This window comes from Nerophis ophidion, linkage group LG09 (genome assembly GCF_033978795.1).
Source record: "Nerophis ophidion isolate RoL-2023_Sa linkage group LG09, RoL_Noph_v1.0, whole genome shotgun sequence".
NCBI classification, from domain to species: domain Eukaryota; kingdom Metazoa; phylum Chordata; class Actinopteri; order Syngnathiformes; family Syngnathidae; genus Nerophis; species Nerophis ophidion.
In genome coordinates, this window is record NC_084619.1 from 71,401,241 (window position 1) to 71,421,334 (window position 20,094).

The 20,094-nt window shown below is 41.4% G+C and overlaps 2 protein-coding genes across 5 annotated transcripts in view; both read right to left on the reverse strand.

Annotated features, from left to right (window-relative positions):
• The window catches only part of LOC133559708 (protein bicaudal C homolog 1-like), a 164,956-nt gene extending 162,947 nt beyond the window's left edge, over nt 1-2,009 (reverse strand). Inside the window, exon 1 of one of the 4 annotated variants that reach the window (XM_061911735.1) lies at nt 1,642-2,009. In XM_061911735.1, the coding sequence (XP_061767719.1) occupies nt 1,642-1,819 (178 nt within the window). In that variant the 5' untranslated portion in view covers nt 1,820-2,009. The remainder of the gene's footprint in view (nt 1-1,641) is intronic. The other 3 variants (XM_061911736.1, XM_061911738.1, XM_061911739.1) reach the window with 3 other exon arrangements.
• A 3,475-nt stretch (nt 2,010-5,484) lies between these two features.
• LOC133559711 (ubiquitin-conjugating enzyme E2 D4-like) lies at nt 5,485-19,707 on the reverse strand. The gene is made up of 7 exons (XM_061911744.1): nt 19,495-19,707; nt 17,274-17,337; nt 11,166-11,197; nt 10,852-10,929; nt 8,281-8,386; nt 8,117-8,210; nt 5,485-5,799 (listed from the first exon to the last, which is right to left on the reverse strand). Exons 1-7 carry the CDS (start codon nt 19,516-19,518, stop codon nt 5,754-5,756), a joined length of 444 nt encoding a protein of 147 aa, XP_061767728.1. The 5' UTR covers nt 19,519-19,707; the 3' UTR covers nt 5,485-5,753.
• Nucleotides 19,708-20,094: the final 387 nt, after the last annotated feature.

The window sequence follows — 20,094 nt, forward strand, 5'->3', positions numbered from 1 at the left end:
TAGGTCTAAGCGAGACCTACATAGAGGTTTTTGTTTCATGTCTCTCCGACATTCTTACCGGAAGTTACACGCAGTTTTGTCTGTGTTTTTTTCCTTGGAGCAGTTTTTTCAGTGTTTTATTCAAAAATATCGCTAGAGCGCAATTTTGAGTTTTGCGGTTTGGTTTTTTTCATTAGATGGCAATATTCGCCAGTCCTTATGTGTGCGCCAAGTTTGGTGACTTTTGAAGCATTTCAAAAGGGGTCAAATTACAGCGCAAAGAGGCAAAAATGGCATTTTTTAGGAGACTTTGCACAGGGGTTCTTTGAAGGCGCGTAAAATCAAAACCTGAGAACTTATCAAAACTCTGTTCTATACTTTTAATCAGAAGAGTTCAATCCCTCTCCTGTGCGAGTTTGAAGCCAAAACAACAAACGCACTCAGAGGAGATAATGTTTGAAGAAAGGTGACCGGTTTTTACAAAACTTTTGTTTTGAAGGGGGGATTGCAAACTTCCTGTTGATTTTTTTGGGTGGTTTTCAATCTATGAAATGTAGGTCTAAGCGAGACCTACATAGAGGTTTTTGTTTCATGTCTCTCCGACATTCTTACCGGAAGTTACAAGCAGTTTTGTCTGTGTTTTCTTCCTTGGAGCAGTTTTTTCAGTGTTTTATTCAAAAATAGCGCTAGAGCGCAATTTTGAGTTTTGGGGTTTGGTTTTTTTTTCATTAGATCGCAATATTTTCCCGTCCTTATGTGTGCGCCAAGTTTGGTGACTTTTGAAGCATTTTAAAAGGGGTCAAATTATAGCACAAAGAGGCAAAAATGGCGTTTTTTTGCGAAAATTTTATTTTGAAGGGTTTTTTTTCCAACTTCCTGTAGATTTTTGCTGAAAGAAGTGAGTGTATGAAAATTGGGTCTCAGTCAGACCTACATAGAAGTTTTTGTTTCATGTCGCTATGACATTCCTAACAGAAGTTACATGCAGTTTTGTCTGTAATTTTTTTCCTAGGGGGGCGCTAGAGCGCAATTTTCATTTTGGGGGATTGGTTGCTTAATATGTTGGGAAGGTTTGCTATACCGACGTGTGTGTCAAATTTGGTGAGTTTTGAAGCATGTTAAGGGGGTCAAATTTCAGCGCGTAGGTGCGGAATAATAATAAAACACAGCAGTTTCAATAGGGTCCTAATAATAAGATATGTAACACTTGTGAACAGTAGAGAATATGAAGTGACTTTTGGTCTAGAACATGTTTTGCTTTATTCATTGTTGATGTGTTTTTTTTGCTACTTTATGTTGCATATTTTCGTTATAATGGGTTGTACTTGCAAAAACCTCTATGTAGGTCTCGCTTAGACCTACATTTCATAGATCGACAACAAAAATCAACAAATTAAAGTGAAACAAAGTTATTGCTAGCAATTCTCTTAAGCAAATGCACATTTGTGGCATTTAATATCTTCTGAAGAGCACAAATGAATGAACTTGAAATGTTGCTATTGTTGTTGAAAAGAAAAGTCAGCAATTAAACACCAATTAAAGCTGATTGAGGTCAAAGCTGATTGGCTGGAATGAGGTCACGTGACACGCGGGGGTGATTAAGTGAGACCAGGAGTACAATTAAGTGCTTTTAAAGATGAAGAAACACCAGCTTTTAAATACCTAGTAACATGAACTCCAGCTTCTTCCGGTCCACTCGGAACCTCTCCTCGGTCCACTCCGGGTCGGGGCCGCTCAAGTCGTCGTCGTCGCCGGGCAGAGGAGAGTCTGTGCTCCGCTCGCTGTTGGAGCCTTGGTCGGACTGCAAGTAGCCGCTCAGAGCGTCGCCCTGGGCCGCCATGGCGCTGCTGGCCGCTCGGGGGAAGTTCGCGTGTCAAAAAGGAGGCCGGTTGGAGGTTAAAACATCGTCAAAAAGGAGGCGAGTTGGAGGTTAAAACATCGCTGCCTGCAACCTCCGAGCAGCCTCATTTGTTGCGACCTTCTGCGGGCTGCAAAGAGTCCAAAAGTGCAAGAAAGTCCTCCTGCACCAAGACTCCTCCTCCCGGGAACACTTCTTGCCTCCTCCATACATATTTTCTTCTTAAAAAAAATATATATTTTTGACTATTTATATTACTAAATGATTGTGTATGCATCTAATTAGGGGATCTGCTCCAATGTTGTTGTTTTTTGAAGCTGTTGAAGTGTAATAATAATAAAACTCTATCGGCAACCCGCTTGCGGCTCTTTAGCGCCGCCCTAGTGGCTCTCTGGAGCTTTTTCAAAAATGTATGAACAATGGAAAAAGATGAGTGGAAAAAAACATATTTTTGGTTTTAATATGGTTTTTGTAGGAGGACAAACATGACACAAACCTCCCTGATTGTTATAAAGCACACTGTTTATATTAAACACGCTTCACTGATTCCAGTATTTGGCGAGCGTCGTTTTGTCCTACTCATTTCGGCGGTCCTTGAACTCACCCTAGTTTGTTTACATCAGGGGTGTCCAAACTTTTTCCACTGAGGGCCGCAGACTGAAAAATCAAAGTATGCAGGGTGCATTTTCATCTTTTTCTTTTTTTTTTAAAAAAAAAAGCAATACAATAGTTGTTGATTTTTTTTTTTACCTTTATGGTCTCCGGAAGGGTCTCAGTCATAAAAATGTTAGAAATAAGTCATACATTATTATTTTTTTTTCATTTAACGCTTGAATTTCGAGATTAACTTCAGGTCTGTCTGTCGTTATAAAAAAAAAAAAAAAATTTTGTTTTTTATGTTTATTTCCAAAGACATGCACCTGGGGATAGGTTGATTGGCAACACTAAATGGGCCCTAGTGTGTGAATGTGAGTGTGAATGTTGTCTATCTGTGTTGGCCCTGCGATGAGGTGGCGACTTGTCCAGGGTGTACCCCGCCTTCCGCCCGATTGTAGCTGAGATAGGCCCCAGTGCCCCCCGCGACCCCGAAAAGGGAATAAGCGGTAGAAAATGGATGGATGGATGTTTATTTCAAAACCCTTATTTATATCCATCCATTTTCTACCGCTTATTCCCTTTTTGGGCCTATCTCAGCTACAATCAGGCGGAAGGCAGGGTACACCCTTGACAAGTCGCCACCTCATCGCAGCTCGGTTGGTAGAGCGGCCGTGCCAGCAACTTGAGGGTTGCAGGTTCGATTCCCGCTTCCGCCATCCTAGTCACTGCCGTTGTGTCCTTGGGCAAGACACTTTACCCACCTGCTCCCAGTGCCACCCACACTGCTTTAAATGTAACTTAGATATTGGGTTTCACTATGTAAAGCGCTTTGAGTCACTAGAGAAAAGCGCTATATAAATATAATTCACTTCACTATTTATATGTCAAGTGGAATATTTGACATGAAGTAATTGGAACCCTAAATAGGTCAATAATTCATAACAATAAAAAAAAAGAATAAGTGTTGAAAATAATCCATATGTATATATGTTTTTACTTTTAACGCTTAAGTCTTGTATAGTTTTTTCCCATACTTTTTTGTTAGATGCCCTTTTAGTGAAAGAAAACTTTATTTCGCACAAAATATTCAATACTATCCCCCCCAAAATATTTGCAAGTGAAATTGTTCCAGTGAAGTAATTGGAGCCTTCGGCAGGTCAGCTTTGTGTTATTAGTGTCAACATCGCAACTTTTTCTTGTTACATGTCACTGTTTACTCTTTTATTACACTCATTTATGTTTAAAATGTTTATTATATTTTTAGAACGGGCCAGGGGCCATTAACAAATTTCGGGGCGCACTCTGGACACGCCTGGTTTACATGTACAACTTTCTCCGACTGTCTAAGACGTGTTTTATGCCAATTCTTTTTCTGTCTCGTTTTGTCCACCAAACTTTTAATGTTGGGCATGAATGCACAAAAGGTGAGTTTTGTTGATGTTATTGATTTGTGTGGAGTGCTAATCAGACATATTTGGTCACTGCATGACTGCAAGCTAATCGATGCTAACATGCTATTTAGGCCAGCTATATGTACATATTGCATCATTATGCCTCATTTGTAGCTATATTTCAGCTCATTTAGTTTCCTTTAAGACCTCTTAATTGAATTTGTATCTCATGACACACGTATGTAACATGGCTTTTAATTTTTTGCGGCTCCAGAGGGATCTGTTTTTGTATTTTTGGTCCAATATGGCTCTTTCAACATTTTAGGTTCGCGACCCCTGCTCTATTCTATTCTGTTCTTCCAGCACTGCTACGAGAAGTCTTGCTTTAATGGCCTTTTCTGCACTTGATTTCTGCAGAGCCAGCATGCAGCTCTCTATGGGCCTGTTGAGGAAACACTCCACATCCTGTCGGGAAGCAATACGGGACACTTCAAAGATAACAAGCAGTCAAACATACCCGCTCTACAAGGGAAGGAAAGCAGCACATATGTTTTGTTTACTTCTGCAATGTTTATACTCCCATTGGCGGTCATTTGTCCTGCAGCTAAATCATATTTTATCGAAATTTCGACCCACAAAAGTTTACTTTTTTAGATCACTGCACTTAATAGGCATGTAGGACATTAGAATGAAATAGAACAAAGAATAGAAAACTATAGTTAGGTTTGGAATGTCCTCAGGCATGTGCAGTGCAAGTGAATGCTGCCCTCTAGTGGACACTTGGGTTACAACAGGCAGGAACTGATTCGGAGTTATAATTTGAAGATAAAAAATCGAATTTTGAAATGAAAATTCATTATTTAAAGAATAGTTATTTTAAGATAGTCAACAATCAGACAAAGTAATACTCAAAATGATGAGAGTCAAAATAGTATGAGAAATTTAAATGACAAATCAAAATTTTGAGTTGTAATTGTGACAGTCAAAATTGTGAAAAAGTCGGAATTGAGTCTAAATTATGAGATAAAAAGTCCCAATTTAGAGTCTACACTATAAGATCAAAAATGTAATTGAGTTATGTCATCATTAAATCCAAATTATGAGTGTGACAAAAAATATGAAAGACATAAGTTGATTGGCAACACTAAATGGTCCCTAGTGTGTGAATGTTGTCCGTACATCTGTGTTGGTCCTGTGATGAGGGGCGACTTGTCCAGGGTGTACCCCGCCTTCTGGCCGGTTGTAGCTGAGATCGGCACCAGCGCCCCCTGCAACCCCAAAGGGAATAAGCGGTAGAAAATGGATGGATGGAAGTCAAAATTATGAGATACAAAATCCTAATAAAGAGTCTAAATTATGACTGTAGAACATATTAAATTGAGATAAGTCTAATTACATCAAAATTATGTGTGACAATTTTGAGGTGAGATAGAAGGTCAAAATGAGAAGATAAAGCCTAAATTATGAGAAATAATTTAAAACCAGATAAAGTGTCAGTTATGGGATAAAAAGTCTAAATCAGGAAATAAATCTCTTATTTCACAATGAAGAAATGGATATATTTGTAGGGGCTTGAATAATAATAATCTACAAAAATGATGAATGCAGGAACTGATCAGCTTGTTGTAAAAATTCACAAAAAAGACGAGAAAATGCAACTCAAATGTGTATGTTTTTAATGTAAAGTAAAACGAGCATAGTTTCATTCAGTATAAATCTCTCCAATGTATAATAAAATGAGGTATTCTCACCACTGCTGATGTCATAATAATAATAGTGATAGCGGTAATAATAATTATTATAATAATAATAATGCCAATTGAGAGTTGAGAAGGAAATGAACAGTCAATATAATTTGGGCCATGTCAAGTTTAAGTGGTGAAAGTGAAAGTGAAAGTGCTCCCAGCAGAACCAGTTCGGTTCACACTTCACATTGCATACTTCTGAGTCCATTCTCTGGCATGTTTGTTGTACCTAGCAGAAACACACCACAACACCACTGTCACATATTTGTTTACATTTTTCTGCATGCTGAAACACACAAAAACAACATGTGTGCATGCTGAAACAAACAAACACAACGTGTGTGTGTGCTGAAACAAACAAAAACAACGTGTGTTCATGCTGAAGTAAACAAAAACAACGTGTGTTCATGCTGAAGTAAACAAAAACAATGTGTGTGCGTGCTGAAGTAAACAAAAACATTGTGTGTGCGTTCTGAAGTAAACAAAAACATTGTGTGTGCATGCTGAAACAAAAACAAAGTGTGTGCATGCTGAAACAAAAACAAAGTGTGTGCATGCTGAAACACAAAGTGTGTGCATGCTGAAACACAAAGTGTGTGCATGCTGAAACAAAAACAAAGTGTGTGCATGCTAAAGCAAACAAAAACAATGTGTGTGCATGCTGAAACAAAAACACAACGTGGGTGCATGCTGAAGTAAACAAAAACATTGTGTGTGCGTGCTGAAGTAAACAAAAACGTGTGTGCATGTTGAAACAAAAACAACATGTGTGCATGCTGAAACAAAAACAACATGTGTGCATGCTGAAACAAAAACAACATGTGTGCATGCTGAAACAAAAACAAAGTGTGTGCATGCTGAAGTAAACAAAAACAATGTGTGTGCATGCTGAAGTAAACAAAAACAATGTGTGCATGCTGAAACAAACAAAAACAATGCGTGTTCATGCTGAAACAAACAATGTGTGTGCATTCTGAAACAAACACAATGTGTGCGCATGCTGAAACAAACAAAAACAATGCGTGTTCATGCTAAAAAAAACAAAAACATTGTGTGTGCGTGCTGAAGTAAACAAAAACGTGTGCATGTTGACAAAAACAACATGTGTGCATGCTGAAACAAAAACAACATGTGTGCATGCTGAAACAAACAAAAACAGTGTATGTGCATGCTGAAACAAACAAAAACAACCTGTGTGCATGCTGAAACAAAAACACAATGTGGGTGCATGCTGAAGTAAACAAAAACAATGTGTGTGCATGCTGAAACAAACAAATCCCCAGGTGTGCATGCTGAAACAAACAATGCGTGTTCATGCTGAAACAAACAAACACAATGTGTGTGCATGCTGAAACAAACAAACACAATGTGTGTTCATGCTAAAAAAAACAAAAACATTGTGTGTGCGTGCTGAAGTAAACAAAAACGTGTGCATGTTGAAACAAAAACAACATGTGTGCATGCTGAAACAAAAACAAAGTGTGTGCATGCTGAAGCAAACAATGTGTGTGCATGCTGAAACAAAAACACAATTTGTGTGCATGCTGAAACAAACAATGTGTGTGCATGCTGAAACAAACAAGCACAATGTGTGTGCATGCTGAAACAAACAAACACAATGTGTGTGCATGCTGAAACAAACAAACACAATGTGTGTGCATGCTGAAACAAACAAACACAATGTGTGTGCATGCTGAGGTAAACAAAGACAATGTGTGTGCATGCTGAAACAAACAAAAACAGTGTGTGCGCATGCTGAAACAAACAAACAATGTGTGTGCATGCTGAAACAAACAAAAACAATGTGTGTGCATGCTGAAACAAACAAAAACATTGTGTGTGCATGCTGAAACAATGTGTGTGCATGCTGAAACAAACAATGTGTGTGCATGCTGAAACAAACAAAAACAATGTGTGTGCATGCTGAAACAAACAAAAACATTGTGTGTGCATGCTGAAACAAACAAACACAATGTGTGTGCATGCTGAAACAAAAACACAATTTGTGTGCTTGCTGAAACAAACACAATGTGTGTGCATGCTGAAACAAAAAAACACAATTTGTGTGCTTGCTGAAACAAATAAACACAATGTGTGTGCATGCTGAAACAAACAAACACAATGTGTGTGTGTTCTGAAACAAACAATGTGTGTGAATGCTGAAACAAACAAACACAATGTGTGTGCATGCTGAAACAAACAAACACAATGTGTGTGCGTGCTGAAACAAAAACACAATTTGTGTGCGTGCTGAAACAAACAAACACAGTGTGTGCATGCTGAAACAAACAAACAAACAATGTGTGTGCGTGCTGAAACAAACAAACAAACAAACAAACAAACAAACACAATTTGTGTGCATGCTGAAACCAACAAACAAACACAATTTGTGTGCATGCTGAAACAAACAAACAAACACAATGTGTGTGCATGCTGAAACAAACAAACACAACGTGTGTGCATGCTTAAACACACACAATGTGTGTGCATGCTGAAACAAACAAACACAATGTGTGTGCGTGCTGAAGCAAACAAAAACAACTTACTTCTGTCGGTCTGATTTGTAGGTGTGTGCGATGTCCGGGACTAAGGGGTCGTCAGGGTTGGGGTCACATAGCAAAGAGCATATGGATAACAAGACTGGGACCAAGAAAAAAGGTTTGAGATGAGTCAACATCACCTGAGTTGTAAACAAGTGTTTTCTTCCTACCTTTTGATACGGTGAGAGCAGGAGACCACTGTGACCTTAAGATGTCCAGGCAGATACTGCCGTTGCTGTTTATGTTGGGGTGATAGATCTTGGTCTGAAAAGCCACCTGTGGGAGAAATCATCACATGACCGTAAATGTACCTTCATCACAGACTCCCAGGCACTACTTTTTCCCTATGCTTTGAAACCTGTGGCTTATGGAACGGTGCAGCTGATTCCTATACTGTTTTACTATTTGATATTGCACTGGTACTGTATTTGACTACTGTACTAATACTTCGACCATAACTACTGTTACTTATTGTGCAGCTTATTATCTTGTAATTAATGTACATCAGAGCTATTCAAATGTTTGTATTTAGTGTATTGGATTCCTGCAACTAGTGTTTGGATGCCACTGCACACAATATTTGAAGAGCATGGAACAAAGCCTCTCACTGTGGTGTAGTCTGCATGTAACCAATACAACTTTCAACCTCATGGATTTTGGCCCCAATCTTTTGTATTCCAAACATTGTTGTCATAAACCGTGAGCAAAGACACTGAAAAAGTATGTTATAGTTTGAGCTATGGCGCCATCTTTTAGACAAGTTTGCTCACTACAGGTACTGCTCTACAGTATTTCCTCCTGTTTAGTGCTTTGAACCGGAAGTACAACGTACATCTGCGGCATATTAGATTATTGGGTGTGGCTAATACATGGGAAAACATTTTTTCCTTGTGAAATGTAGTGTGTGCGGCTTATACAGCGAGCGGTGGGCTCTATAGTCCACTAATGTGCATGAAAGAAGTCTTGGTGTTGTGATTGAAGGATTTACTTCCGTGACAACCTCCTTATGGTTTTGTACACAATCAGAAATATCAAGCAGTCATAATGCGCCAAACATTGATAAGTGTAGAGAGTGTTTTGCATATTCCCCATCATCCCTTGTAATTGATTTAAATAGGTGTCATTTTGAATGTTTTATGTTGATTAAACTTGTTATAATATCCACAAAGTTCAGTGAGCAGGTTGTGTTGTGTGACCATGTTTGTTACATTTTTTTCTGCACCGTGACTAGGGAAGGTTGCTTGAATTAGGTTCTATATTGAAAAGCTATACTTCCTAGCCTTGAAAGTACATTTACTGGCAGAGTGACTTCTGATTGCCACGTAACAAGCAACAAAATGTCACTAGATGTATCCATCTATCCATCTTCTTCCGCTTATCCGAGGTCGGGTCGCAGGGGCAGCAGCCTAAGCAGGGAAGCCCAGACTTCCCTTTCCCCAGCCATTTAAGTCCAGCTCCTTCCGTGGGATCCTGAGGCGTTCCCAGGCCAGCCGGGAGACATAGTCTTCCCAACTTGTCCTGGGTCTTCCCTGTGGCCTCCTACCGGTCAGACGTGCCCGAAACACCTCCCTAGGGAGGCGTTCGGGTGGCATCCTGACCAGATGCCCGAACCACCTCATCTGGCTCTTCCGTATGTAGAAGAGCAGCGGCTTTACTTTGAGTTCCTCCCGGATGGCAGAGCTTCTCACCCTATCTCTGAGGGAGAGACCCGCCACACGGCGGAGGAAACTCATTTGGGCCGCTTGTACCCGTGATCTTATCCTTTCGGTCATGACCCAAAGCTCATGACCATAGGTGAGGATGGGAACGTAGATCGACCGGTAAATTGAGAGCTTTGCCTTCCGGCTCAGCTCCTTCTTCACCATCAAGGGATCGATACAGCGTCCGCATTACTGAAGACGCCGATCCGCCTGTCCATTTCACCATCCACTCTTCCCTCACTCGTGGACAAAACTCCGAGGTACTTGAACTCCTCCACTTGGGGCAGGGTCTCCTCCCCAACCCGGAGATGGCACTTCACCCTTTTCCGGGGGAGAACCATGGATTCGGACTTGGAGGTGCTGATTCTCGTTCTGGTCGCTTCACACTCAGCTGCGAACCGATCCAGTGAGAGCTGAAGATCCCGGCCAGATGAATCCATCAGGACCACATCATCTGCAAAAAGCAGAGACCTAATCCTGCGGCCACCAAACCGGAACCCCTCAACGCCTTGACTGCGCCTAGAAATTCTGTCCAAAAAAGTTATGAACAGAATCGGTGACAAAGGACAGCCTTGGCGGAGTCCAACCCTCACTGGAAACGTGTTCGACTTACTGCCGGCAATGCGGACCAAGCTCTGACACTGATCATACAGGGAGCAGACCGCCACAATAAGACAGTCCGATACCCCATACTCTCTGAGCACTCTCCACAGGACTTCCCGAGGGACACGGTCCAATGCCTTCTCCAAGTCCACAAAGCACATGTAGACTGGTTGGGCAAACTCCCATGCACCCTCAAGAACCCTGCCGAGAATATAGAGCTGGTCCACAGTTCCACGACCAGGACCAAAACCACACTGTTCCTCCTGAATCCGAGGTTTGACTATCCGGCGTAGCCTCCTCTCCAGTACACCTGAATAGACCTTACCGGGAAGGCTGAGGAGTGTCATTTTTACACAATCAATCAACATACTGGTCAAAGTTATGACGCAATGCATACTTCTTTAAGCTAACATGTGCATGTGTGAGTTAGAACCCTACCTTAGGCGGTTTAAAAGGGTAGTCTGTGGGGAAATGGACAGAAAGGAAGAACACGCCTCCATGATATGGGCTGTCATTCTGAGAAAGAAAGGGAATTTTGGATGAAAATAAAGTCATGGACTGCATAGCTCAACTGATTGGCAGGCTATTGTCACAACAATGTGTCACACGAGCAGAGACTGTGCCAGTCTCAATGCTTTCAAACAGGTCAAAAGTCTGTCCAAGTCAACATAAAGCAGCCATTGTGCACACATCCAGAAGCAGCCTTTCACGAGGACAACAGAGGAAGAAGCAAACATCTAGAAAAGGCTCACCGGTCCTGTGATGGTAGCTTGCCAATGGAACACTAGGGGAGACAAAAGGAGGTGATTAAGCAACTAGAAAAGAACAGTTTTCTTAGAGAATGACACCACGACAATGTCTAATAGCGCAGAGCCTCAAACTGTGGCACCAGCACAGGATTGCTTCTACATCAGCGACAAATACAAATGTGCTAACCAAAGATTTCTTAAAAACTGAAGGTTGGGTCTAAACAAGGGGTGCCCACACTTTTTCTGCAGGCGAGCTACTTTTCAATTGACCAACTCGAGGGGATCTACCTCATTTATATATATCATTTATATTTATTTATTTATGAAAGAGACATTTTTGTAAACAAGTTAAATGTGTTTAATGATAATACAAGCATGTGTAACACATATAGATGTCTTTCTTTCACAAAGACAAGAATATAAGTTGGTGTATTACCTGACTCTGATGACTTGCATTGATTGGAATCAGACAGTAATGATGATAACGCCCACATTTTCAAATGGAGGAGAAAAAAAGTTGTCCTTTCTGTACAATACCACATGAAAGTGGTTGGTTTTTGGCATCTAATTCATCCAGCCTCCATACAGTTTACAAGAAAAACATTGGCGGCAAATTCCGTAGCTTGCTTGATTGACATTCACGGCACCCGAGGGTCTTGTGAGATGACGCTGGCTGCTGCCAGTTCATTATTATGAAAAAATGACAGAGAGGAAGGCGAGAAACACTTTTTATTTCAACAGACTTTCGCGCCGTCCCTTCCGTCAAAACTCTAAAGGCCGACTGCACATTTCCTATCTTCACAATAAAAGCCCTGCTTCATGCTGCCTGCGCTAACAAAATAAGAGTCTCGGAAAGCTGGCGTGCACAAGTGATGTGCACGCCAGCTTTCTGAGGGATCGCTTGTGCATGCCAGTTTTTCGATACTCTGTATTTAGTTAGCGCAGGCAGCATGAAGCAGGGCTTTTATTGTGAAGATAGGAAATGTGCAGTCGGCCTTTAGAGTTTTGACGGAAGGTACGGCGCGAGAGTCTGTTGAAATAAAAAGTGTTTCTCGCCTTCCTCTCGGTCATTTTTAATAATAATGATCTTGCAGCATCCAGCGTCATCTCACAAGACCCTCCGGTACCGTGAATGTCATTTAAGTGACATCTTGGTGAAGATTGATGATCACTAATTTTTAGGTCTATTTTTTTTAAAAGCCTGGCTGGAGATCGACTGACACACCCCCCGTGGTCGACTGGTAGCTTGCGAGCGACGTAATGGGCACCCCTAGTCTAAACTAAAAGATAACCTGGGAGTACAGGACACAAGATGAACCTTGAAGAAAAGTCTAGTGATTTGCTGATGAAAACAAAGAGAGAGTGAGCGCTATAGACAGGTGGCCACTACACGCAGGTTGGCCGCCGTTTTGCATTTCCAAAATTGTTGACCTTTAAACAATTCTGTATACATGTATGTGTGCATGTAGGGCTAGGCCCAACACCAGCACTGTAGGCAATACTGCTGTAGTTCAGAAACCGGAATGTATTTGAGACACACCATTTTTTTGGTATGTGCATATTTGTTTCAGTCGCTTGCTCTTCTTTGCGAAGCACAGGGCATCCTCTTTGGCTCACCCCGCCTCTTGCAAGTTTACTGAGGCTTCTCTGATGACGCACATCAAACTTAAAAAAATATATTATATATATATATAGTGCCTCGTTGCTGACATCTCCACTTCAGAGTGATGCAATGCTTTGGTCAGCTACTGCATTCGGCAATTGGTAAGTGCCTCCATCTTTATTTACACATACACCACTTTGATTCAACGGCCACATAAGCAGCCCGTTGAAGCTGCCTCTCTCTCTGCCGCAGGTGGCAGAAATTAAAAAAGTGTAGCTGGAACTCCGCAACGGTTTTGAGGAGGTTTATGAAGTCCTGCTTAAGAAGTTCAGACTGCTCCCTGCTTTCTGCTCCCAGTCTGGGGAACGCCCTCCCTGACCACCTGAAGGCACCACAGACTGTGGATGCTTTCAAAAAAGGCTTAAAAACCCTTTTCTATAAAAAAGCCTTTTATTTATATATATATATATATATATATATATATATATATATATATATATATATGCGTGTAAGTTTTAGCTATTAGGCTGTTATAGGTTTTATTTTTCTTATTTTATTAGTGATTTTTACAAATATAATTTATTATTATTATTGTCGTTTGCCTCTTCATGGACAATTGTACTTTTCATTATCAGATGGCATTTCAGGATGTTTGGTGTTTTCTCTTTAATGTCCGTATTGGTGGCACCGGGAAACAGCCTGCCCCCCCTAAAGCAGACGTGCCGCACCATGGAATCACCAATATTGAAGGTAGTGGGAGTGTCTGCTCGATCGTAAGGGGGGCAAACTCGGTCAGGTACTCCACCACCAAAACCAGTCCCCCGGGTGAGCTCTCTCGTCGGGTGAGACGAGCGAGTGGAGTGCCTGCGCTGGAAGGAGGAGGAAGAGCAGGCCGGTGTAAAACCTGGCTGCTGGAGTGCAGGCGAGTGGAGAGAAGGCGGCAGCTCCCTGCTGCTGCCCCGGGCGGCCAGATTCTCACTCTCGGATAGAGCCTCGTCGTTCTTGTTGATAAGTGGACGACGACTTGGGTCCAGGGAGTCCCTTAACTCAGAGTGGAGCAGGAAGGTCGCAGACAGGAAGAGAACCGAACCCAAAGAACTCTGTGCCCCTCTGCAGGGGCGGGCTGGACGTCGCTGAGAGACAAGTCTTGAAGGGAGCCGGTAGTGAGTCCTTCCCCTGGATCTTATCCGTCCTCCGTCAGATCAGCAAACTTTTAAAAGTGTCTTTTCTTGTGAAATAGCCTAGTCTATTGTTTTCGACAACAGATACACAAGCCTGATTGTTAAAATCTTAGTAGTAGTTCTTCCTCTTTACTCGGTCTTCTGAATAAGTACGTCCTCGCCTAATTTTCTCAGAAATATGATACGCATTTTCATCAATGGCACACACATATAGTTAACAACTAGTCATTAATTATCTGTCAAGGGGGTATTGAGGAAATGCAAAATCAAATTTCCGAGTAAAGTGGGCAAAGACAATTCATTGGGAGACTGTGTGTGTGTGTGTTATCCATCCATCCATCATCTTCCGCTTATGCGAGGTCGGGTCGCGGGGGCAGCAGCCTAAGCAGGGAAGCCCAGACTTCCCTATCTCCAGCCACTTCGTCTAGCTCTTCCCGGGGGATCCCGAGGCGTTCCCAGGCCAGCCGGGAGACATAGTCTTCCCAACGTGTCCTGGGTCTTCCCCGTGGCCTCCTACCAGCTGGACGTGCCCTAAACACCTCCCTAGGGAGGCGTTCGGGTGGCATCCTGACCAGATGCCCGAACCACCTCATCTGGCTCCTCTCGATGTGGAGGAGCAGCGGCTTTACGTTGAGCTCCTCCCGGATGGCAGAGCTTCTCACCCTATCTCTAAGGGAGAGCCCCGCCACACGGCGTAGGAAACTCATTTGGGCCGCTTGTACCCGTGATCTTATCCTTTCGGTCATGACCCAAAGCTCATGACCATAGGTGAGGATGGGAAGGTAGATCGACCGGTAAATTGAGAGGTTTGCCTTCCGGCTCAGCTCCTTCTTCACCACAACGGATCGATACAACGTCCGCATTACTGAAGACGCCGCACCGATCCGCCTGTCGATCTCACCATCCACTCTTCCCCCACTCGTGAACAAGACTCCTAGGTACTTGAACTCCTCCACTTGGGGCAGAGTCTCCTCCCCAACCCGGAGATGGCACTCCACCCTTTTCCGGGCGAGAACCATCGACTCGGATTTGGAGTGTGTTAGGGTTGGACAATTATTGTAAAAATAATAATCAATTATTTTGATTGATAAGGAAATCACAACACCATTATTCAATCTGAAAACATAGGTATTTAAATCCAAAACTAACTTTCAAATATATTTTAAAAGAATAAAGATTAGAAATGAGTAAATAATCCACAACAAGTAAAATAATATTAGAAACAACAATGAATAAAAAATCTGTTTTACTATTTAAATTTTTGGGATTTCTGTTTTTTTACACTTATTTTACAACCAGTTTGTTGTGCTGCTGCCTTTTTGAAACAAACTTTGCAGCGGGCAGTTACTAGTTCCACGCCTATTGCCGCCAAACCAAAGTACTGACAACACTTTTCTTCTCGCTCTCGTTATTGTTGGCCATGTTTTGCTAAGTGTGCAGCTAAGGAAGTGAGGGGACGGCACAAGCTACTGAGGGGCAAATAGTATGCCGGAGTTAGAGGAGAAAAAACACGTCTTTTTTTTGTGTGTTTTTTTTTTTTTAATTGTCTGCAACAAAAAACTTGAATATATCGCCCAGGCCTTGAATGTACCATTTTTAGGGCATCAAACCCAAAATGTTTGGAACCACGTCTATGGATGTTGTCATTCAACTACGTCATTGTAGTCTCAGGGCATTCAATCGATCACAACTTGACTGTTTGGTTTGTTTGTCTCAGAGTTGACTTCATCAGTTCTTGCTCAGACTTAGACTGGTCCGACCAGTCTTTTGCTGAAACTTTGCCATAATACTGCTTACTTTCTAAAAGACATTTGTGTCACAGAAGACATGGAAAAGAGAGCTCTGAGTCGTTGGTACAGTTATGGATGACACGTGTTAAAATCAGAAGCAAAGAAGTGGAAAGCCCTTACCGAGCACATTAACTCAGCGGACAAAAACACCAAGTTCACACGTGAGGATGTCTGAGAAAGTCTTTCAAGCAACAACATCCCAGTACACTTTAAACCAGTCAACACCCTGAGACAGCGACTCGTGCATTCCACACACCGGACACCCCACACCCACAAAAAACATCTGGTGTATGTTGTCCAGTGTAATGATTTACACACTGAGCGTAGAAAAACAACCACTAAGTTGAGGTATGGCAGAGTATACTGTTCAAATAAAGACTTAACTGGCTATCTGCAGGACACCTTTGAGGGCAAAATGTCCAGATTAAGGTTGGAAAGGGGAGTGAGGGAAAACATCTTTGTCAAGGTTGACACATACAACACTGTCCTTTCAAACCATTCCTAAAAGATTCTACCATTACCCTCCTACAAATAAGTTTAAAACGTTCCATTCACAGATAAACCTTTTGCGCCATTTAACAACTGAATGGAATGCTAACTTGGGTGATTGCGACTGATTTTGGGCTGGTAGTGGTTGTTCGATTTGCCACACAAAACCTCAATGCTAACGAAGGGAAATTTCATTTGAATGGTTGCTGTTGGCATTTCAGAAGGGTTGCTCCTTTGCATCTCAACAGTTGTTTTTTCACAACAATAAGGCGAAAGCATCCTTGCCCAGGCACACCTTCCTTGTGTTGGAGTATAAATAGTTGGGAGTTTTTCACCCCCTGCTGGACTAGATCCGACCAATCTCAGCCTAACACTAGATCTGACCAATCTAATTCTACGAACAAATGAAGCCTGTTTGGATGAGGGGCAAAAATCTAAAAAAAAAAAATATAGAAAACGCAGTTTTACTGCCCGGTCAGTGGGTTATATTTGTGGAAATCCTGTGCATTAAGCACATATTTAAAATAAAGTTGAATCACAAGTTCATGCAATGTTACTGAAAAACACGCCTCGGACCATTTCACTTTTGCAGCAACTTCTTGAAAAAGCTATCAAAAGCCAGGTCTTTAAGGCCACAAAACCATGACAAAAAAAACCAACAGGCACTGCAATATTAGCCAACATTTATATTTGCACAGTAACATTTTCCAATTTACGACCCTTATGTGTTGTTTTTTGTGGTGTAAGTCAGGGTTCCCCAACCTTTTTTCCCACCAGGGACCGCTTCAATGTATGCACTATTTTCACAGACCGGCTTTCTATTGTACGTGAGGCAGGTAAAAAATGCAAAAAATTTATTCTTTGGCTACAATCTGGCACATTAACATTTTACAGTATATGTCCATTAATGTACAAGTAATACAACTAGTAACGTCTGCAGAAGAAGAGGTAAACTAGTAATACAACTAGTAATGTCTGCAGAAGAAGAGCTAAACTAGTAATACAACTAGTATTGTCAGCATAAGAAGAGGTAAAGACAACAACTTACTGTCCTCTCCTACCGGTCCAGCCGAGCATGATGCAGGAGGGTCCCTCTGCAAGTCATTCAACTCCTGCAATACAACAAAAGTCCACAGTTGACTGGAAGTCAGAGAAGACATGGGATGATAGAAATGAGAGAAGACATTGGATGATAGGAGTGAGTGAGAGAAGACATTGGACAATAGGAGTGAGTGAGAGAAGACATTGGACAATAGGAGTGAGTGAGAGAAGACATTGGACAATAGGAGTGAGTGAGTGAGTGAGAGAAGACATTGGGCGACAGAAGTGAGAGAAGACATTGGACGATAGAAGTGAGTGAGAGAAGACATTGGATGATAGAAGTGAGTGAGAGAAGACATTGGATGATAGAAGTGAGTGAGAGAAGACATTGGATGATAGAAGTGAGAGAGAGAAGACATTGGATGATAGAAGTGAGAGAAAAAATACATTGGATGATAAAGTTGAGAGAAGACATTGGATGATAGAAGTGAGTGAGAGAAGACATTGGATGATAGAAGTGAGAGAGAGAAGACATTGGATGATAGAAGTGAGAGAGAAAATACATTGGATGATAAAGTTGAGAGAAGACATTGGATGATAGAAGTGAGAGAGAAAATACATTGGATGATAAAGTTGAGAGAAGACATTGGATGATAGAAGTGAGTGAGAGAAGACATTGGATGATAGAAGTGAGAGAGAAAATACATTGGATGATAAAGTTTAGAGAAGACATTGGATGATAGAAGTGAGTTAGAGAAGACATTGGATGATAGAAGTGAGTTAGAGAATACATTGGATGATAGAAGTGAGAGAGAAAAGACATTGGATGATAGAAGTGCGAGAAATAAGACATTGGATGATAGAAGTGAGTTAGAGAAGACATTGGATGATAGAAGTGAGTTAGAGAATACATTGGATGATAGAAGTGAGAGAGAAAAGACATTGGATGATAGAAGTGAGTTAGAGAAGACATTGGATGATAGAAGTGAGTTAGAGAAGACATTGGATGATAGAAGTGAGAGAGAAGACATTGGATGATAGAAGTGCGAGAAATAAGACATTGGATGATAGAAGTGAGTTAGAGAAGACATTGGATGATAGAAGTGAGTGAGAGAAGACATTAGATGATAGAAGTGAGTTAGAGAAGACATTGGATGATAGAAGTGAGAGAAATAAGACATTGGATGATAGATGTGAGTTAGAGAAGACATTGGATGATAGAAGTGAGTTAGAGAAGACATTGGATGATAGAAGTGAGAGAGAAAATACATTGGATGATAAAGTTGAGAGAAGACATTGGACAATAGAAGTGAGTGAGAGAAGACATTGGATGATACAAGTGAGAGAGAAAATACATTGGATGATAAAGTTGAGAGAAGACATTGGACGATAGAAGTGAGTGAGAGAAGACATTGGATGATAGAAGTGAGAGAGAAGACATTGGATGATAGAAGTGAGAGAGAAAATACATTGGATGATAAAGTTTAGAGAAGACATTGGATGATAGAAGTGAGTTAGAGAATACATTGGACGATAGAAGTGAGAGAGAAAAGACATTGGATGATAGAAGTGCGAGAAATAAGACATTGGATGATAGAAGTGAGTTAGAGAAGACATTGGATGATAGAAGTGAGTTAGAGAATACATTGGACGATAGAAGTGAGAGAGAAAAGACATTGGATGATAGAAGTGAGTTAGAGAATACATTGGACGATAGAAGTGAGAGAGAAAAGACATTGGATGATAGAAGTGCGAGAAATAAGACATTGGATGATAGAAGTGAGTTAGAGAAGACATTGGATGATAGAAGTGAGTTAGAGAAGACATTGGATGATAGAAGTGAGTTAGAGAAGACATTGTATGATAGAAGTGAGTTAGAGAAGACATTGGATGATAGAAGTGAGTTAGAGAAGACATTGTATGATAGAAGTGAGTTAGAGAAGACATTAGACATCAAGTGTCAGAGAAAAGTGAGACAAACAAAGCAGAGCGACACGCCTTACTTGGTAGCTATGCTATGCTAGGCTAACTGCAAGCTAACTTAGCTTACTCATCCTGCATGAAAGATAATGACGTTCATGTTCGGGACTCAAAGATAAACCTCCTGCTGGCTTCACATTGAGCTTTAAAAGGTTAGTATGAAGAGCAGCGGGCCAAGGTTGCTGAATTAAAGCGGACTATTATGTGCACATTTCCTGCCTCAGAAGAAGAATATTGCAGCAACTCACCTTCTGTATTCTCTTCAAAGCCATGACAAGTGCTGGAGCTGCGAGGCTGCGACCAGAAGAACAGAAGAAAAGAAGAATAGAAGAACAGGAGACAGCTGTCAACTGCAACGAAAGCGCACTTTTTGTGATGTTTATTTGTTTTACAGGCGGACTGCTGCTCTTTTGTTTCCGCCTTTTTGTTCCACCGCGGAAGAGCTGAAGGACTCGCGGTGCATTGTGGGTAATGTAGTGTGAAGGGACTCCTCTTCTTAAAGGGGCCGCGCTAAATTGCGGAGAAAAACATTAAAATGAAACATTTGAAGGAAGAATTTACGTGTGCATAGCAAGTATTTCAAGTTTCTACAGAGTCATGAACTGAACTCAGAGGATAGAATTGTTGATGACTGAAATATGCTGATAGCAACCCAACCTAACTCAAATTTGCCAACCTCGGAGTTAGGGAGATATCCAAAAACCCGCTGGGATTGGGGTGTGTGTGTGTGTGTGTGTGTGTGTGTGTGTGTGTGTATATATATATGTCTTGATTGGATTATCCAGAGAATAGTGCTCGATACCGTGGTAGAGCGCAATATGTAGGTGTGGGAAAAATCGCAAGACTAC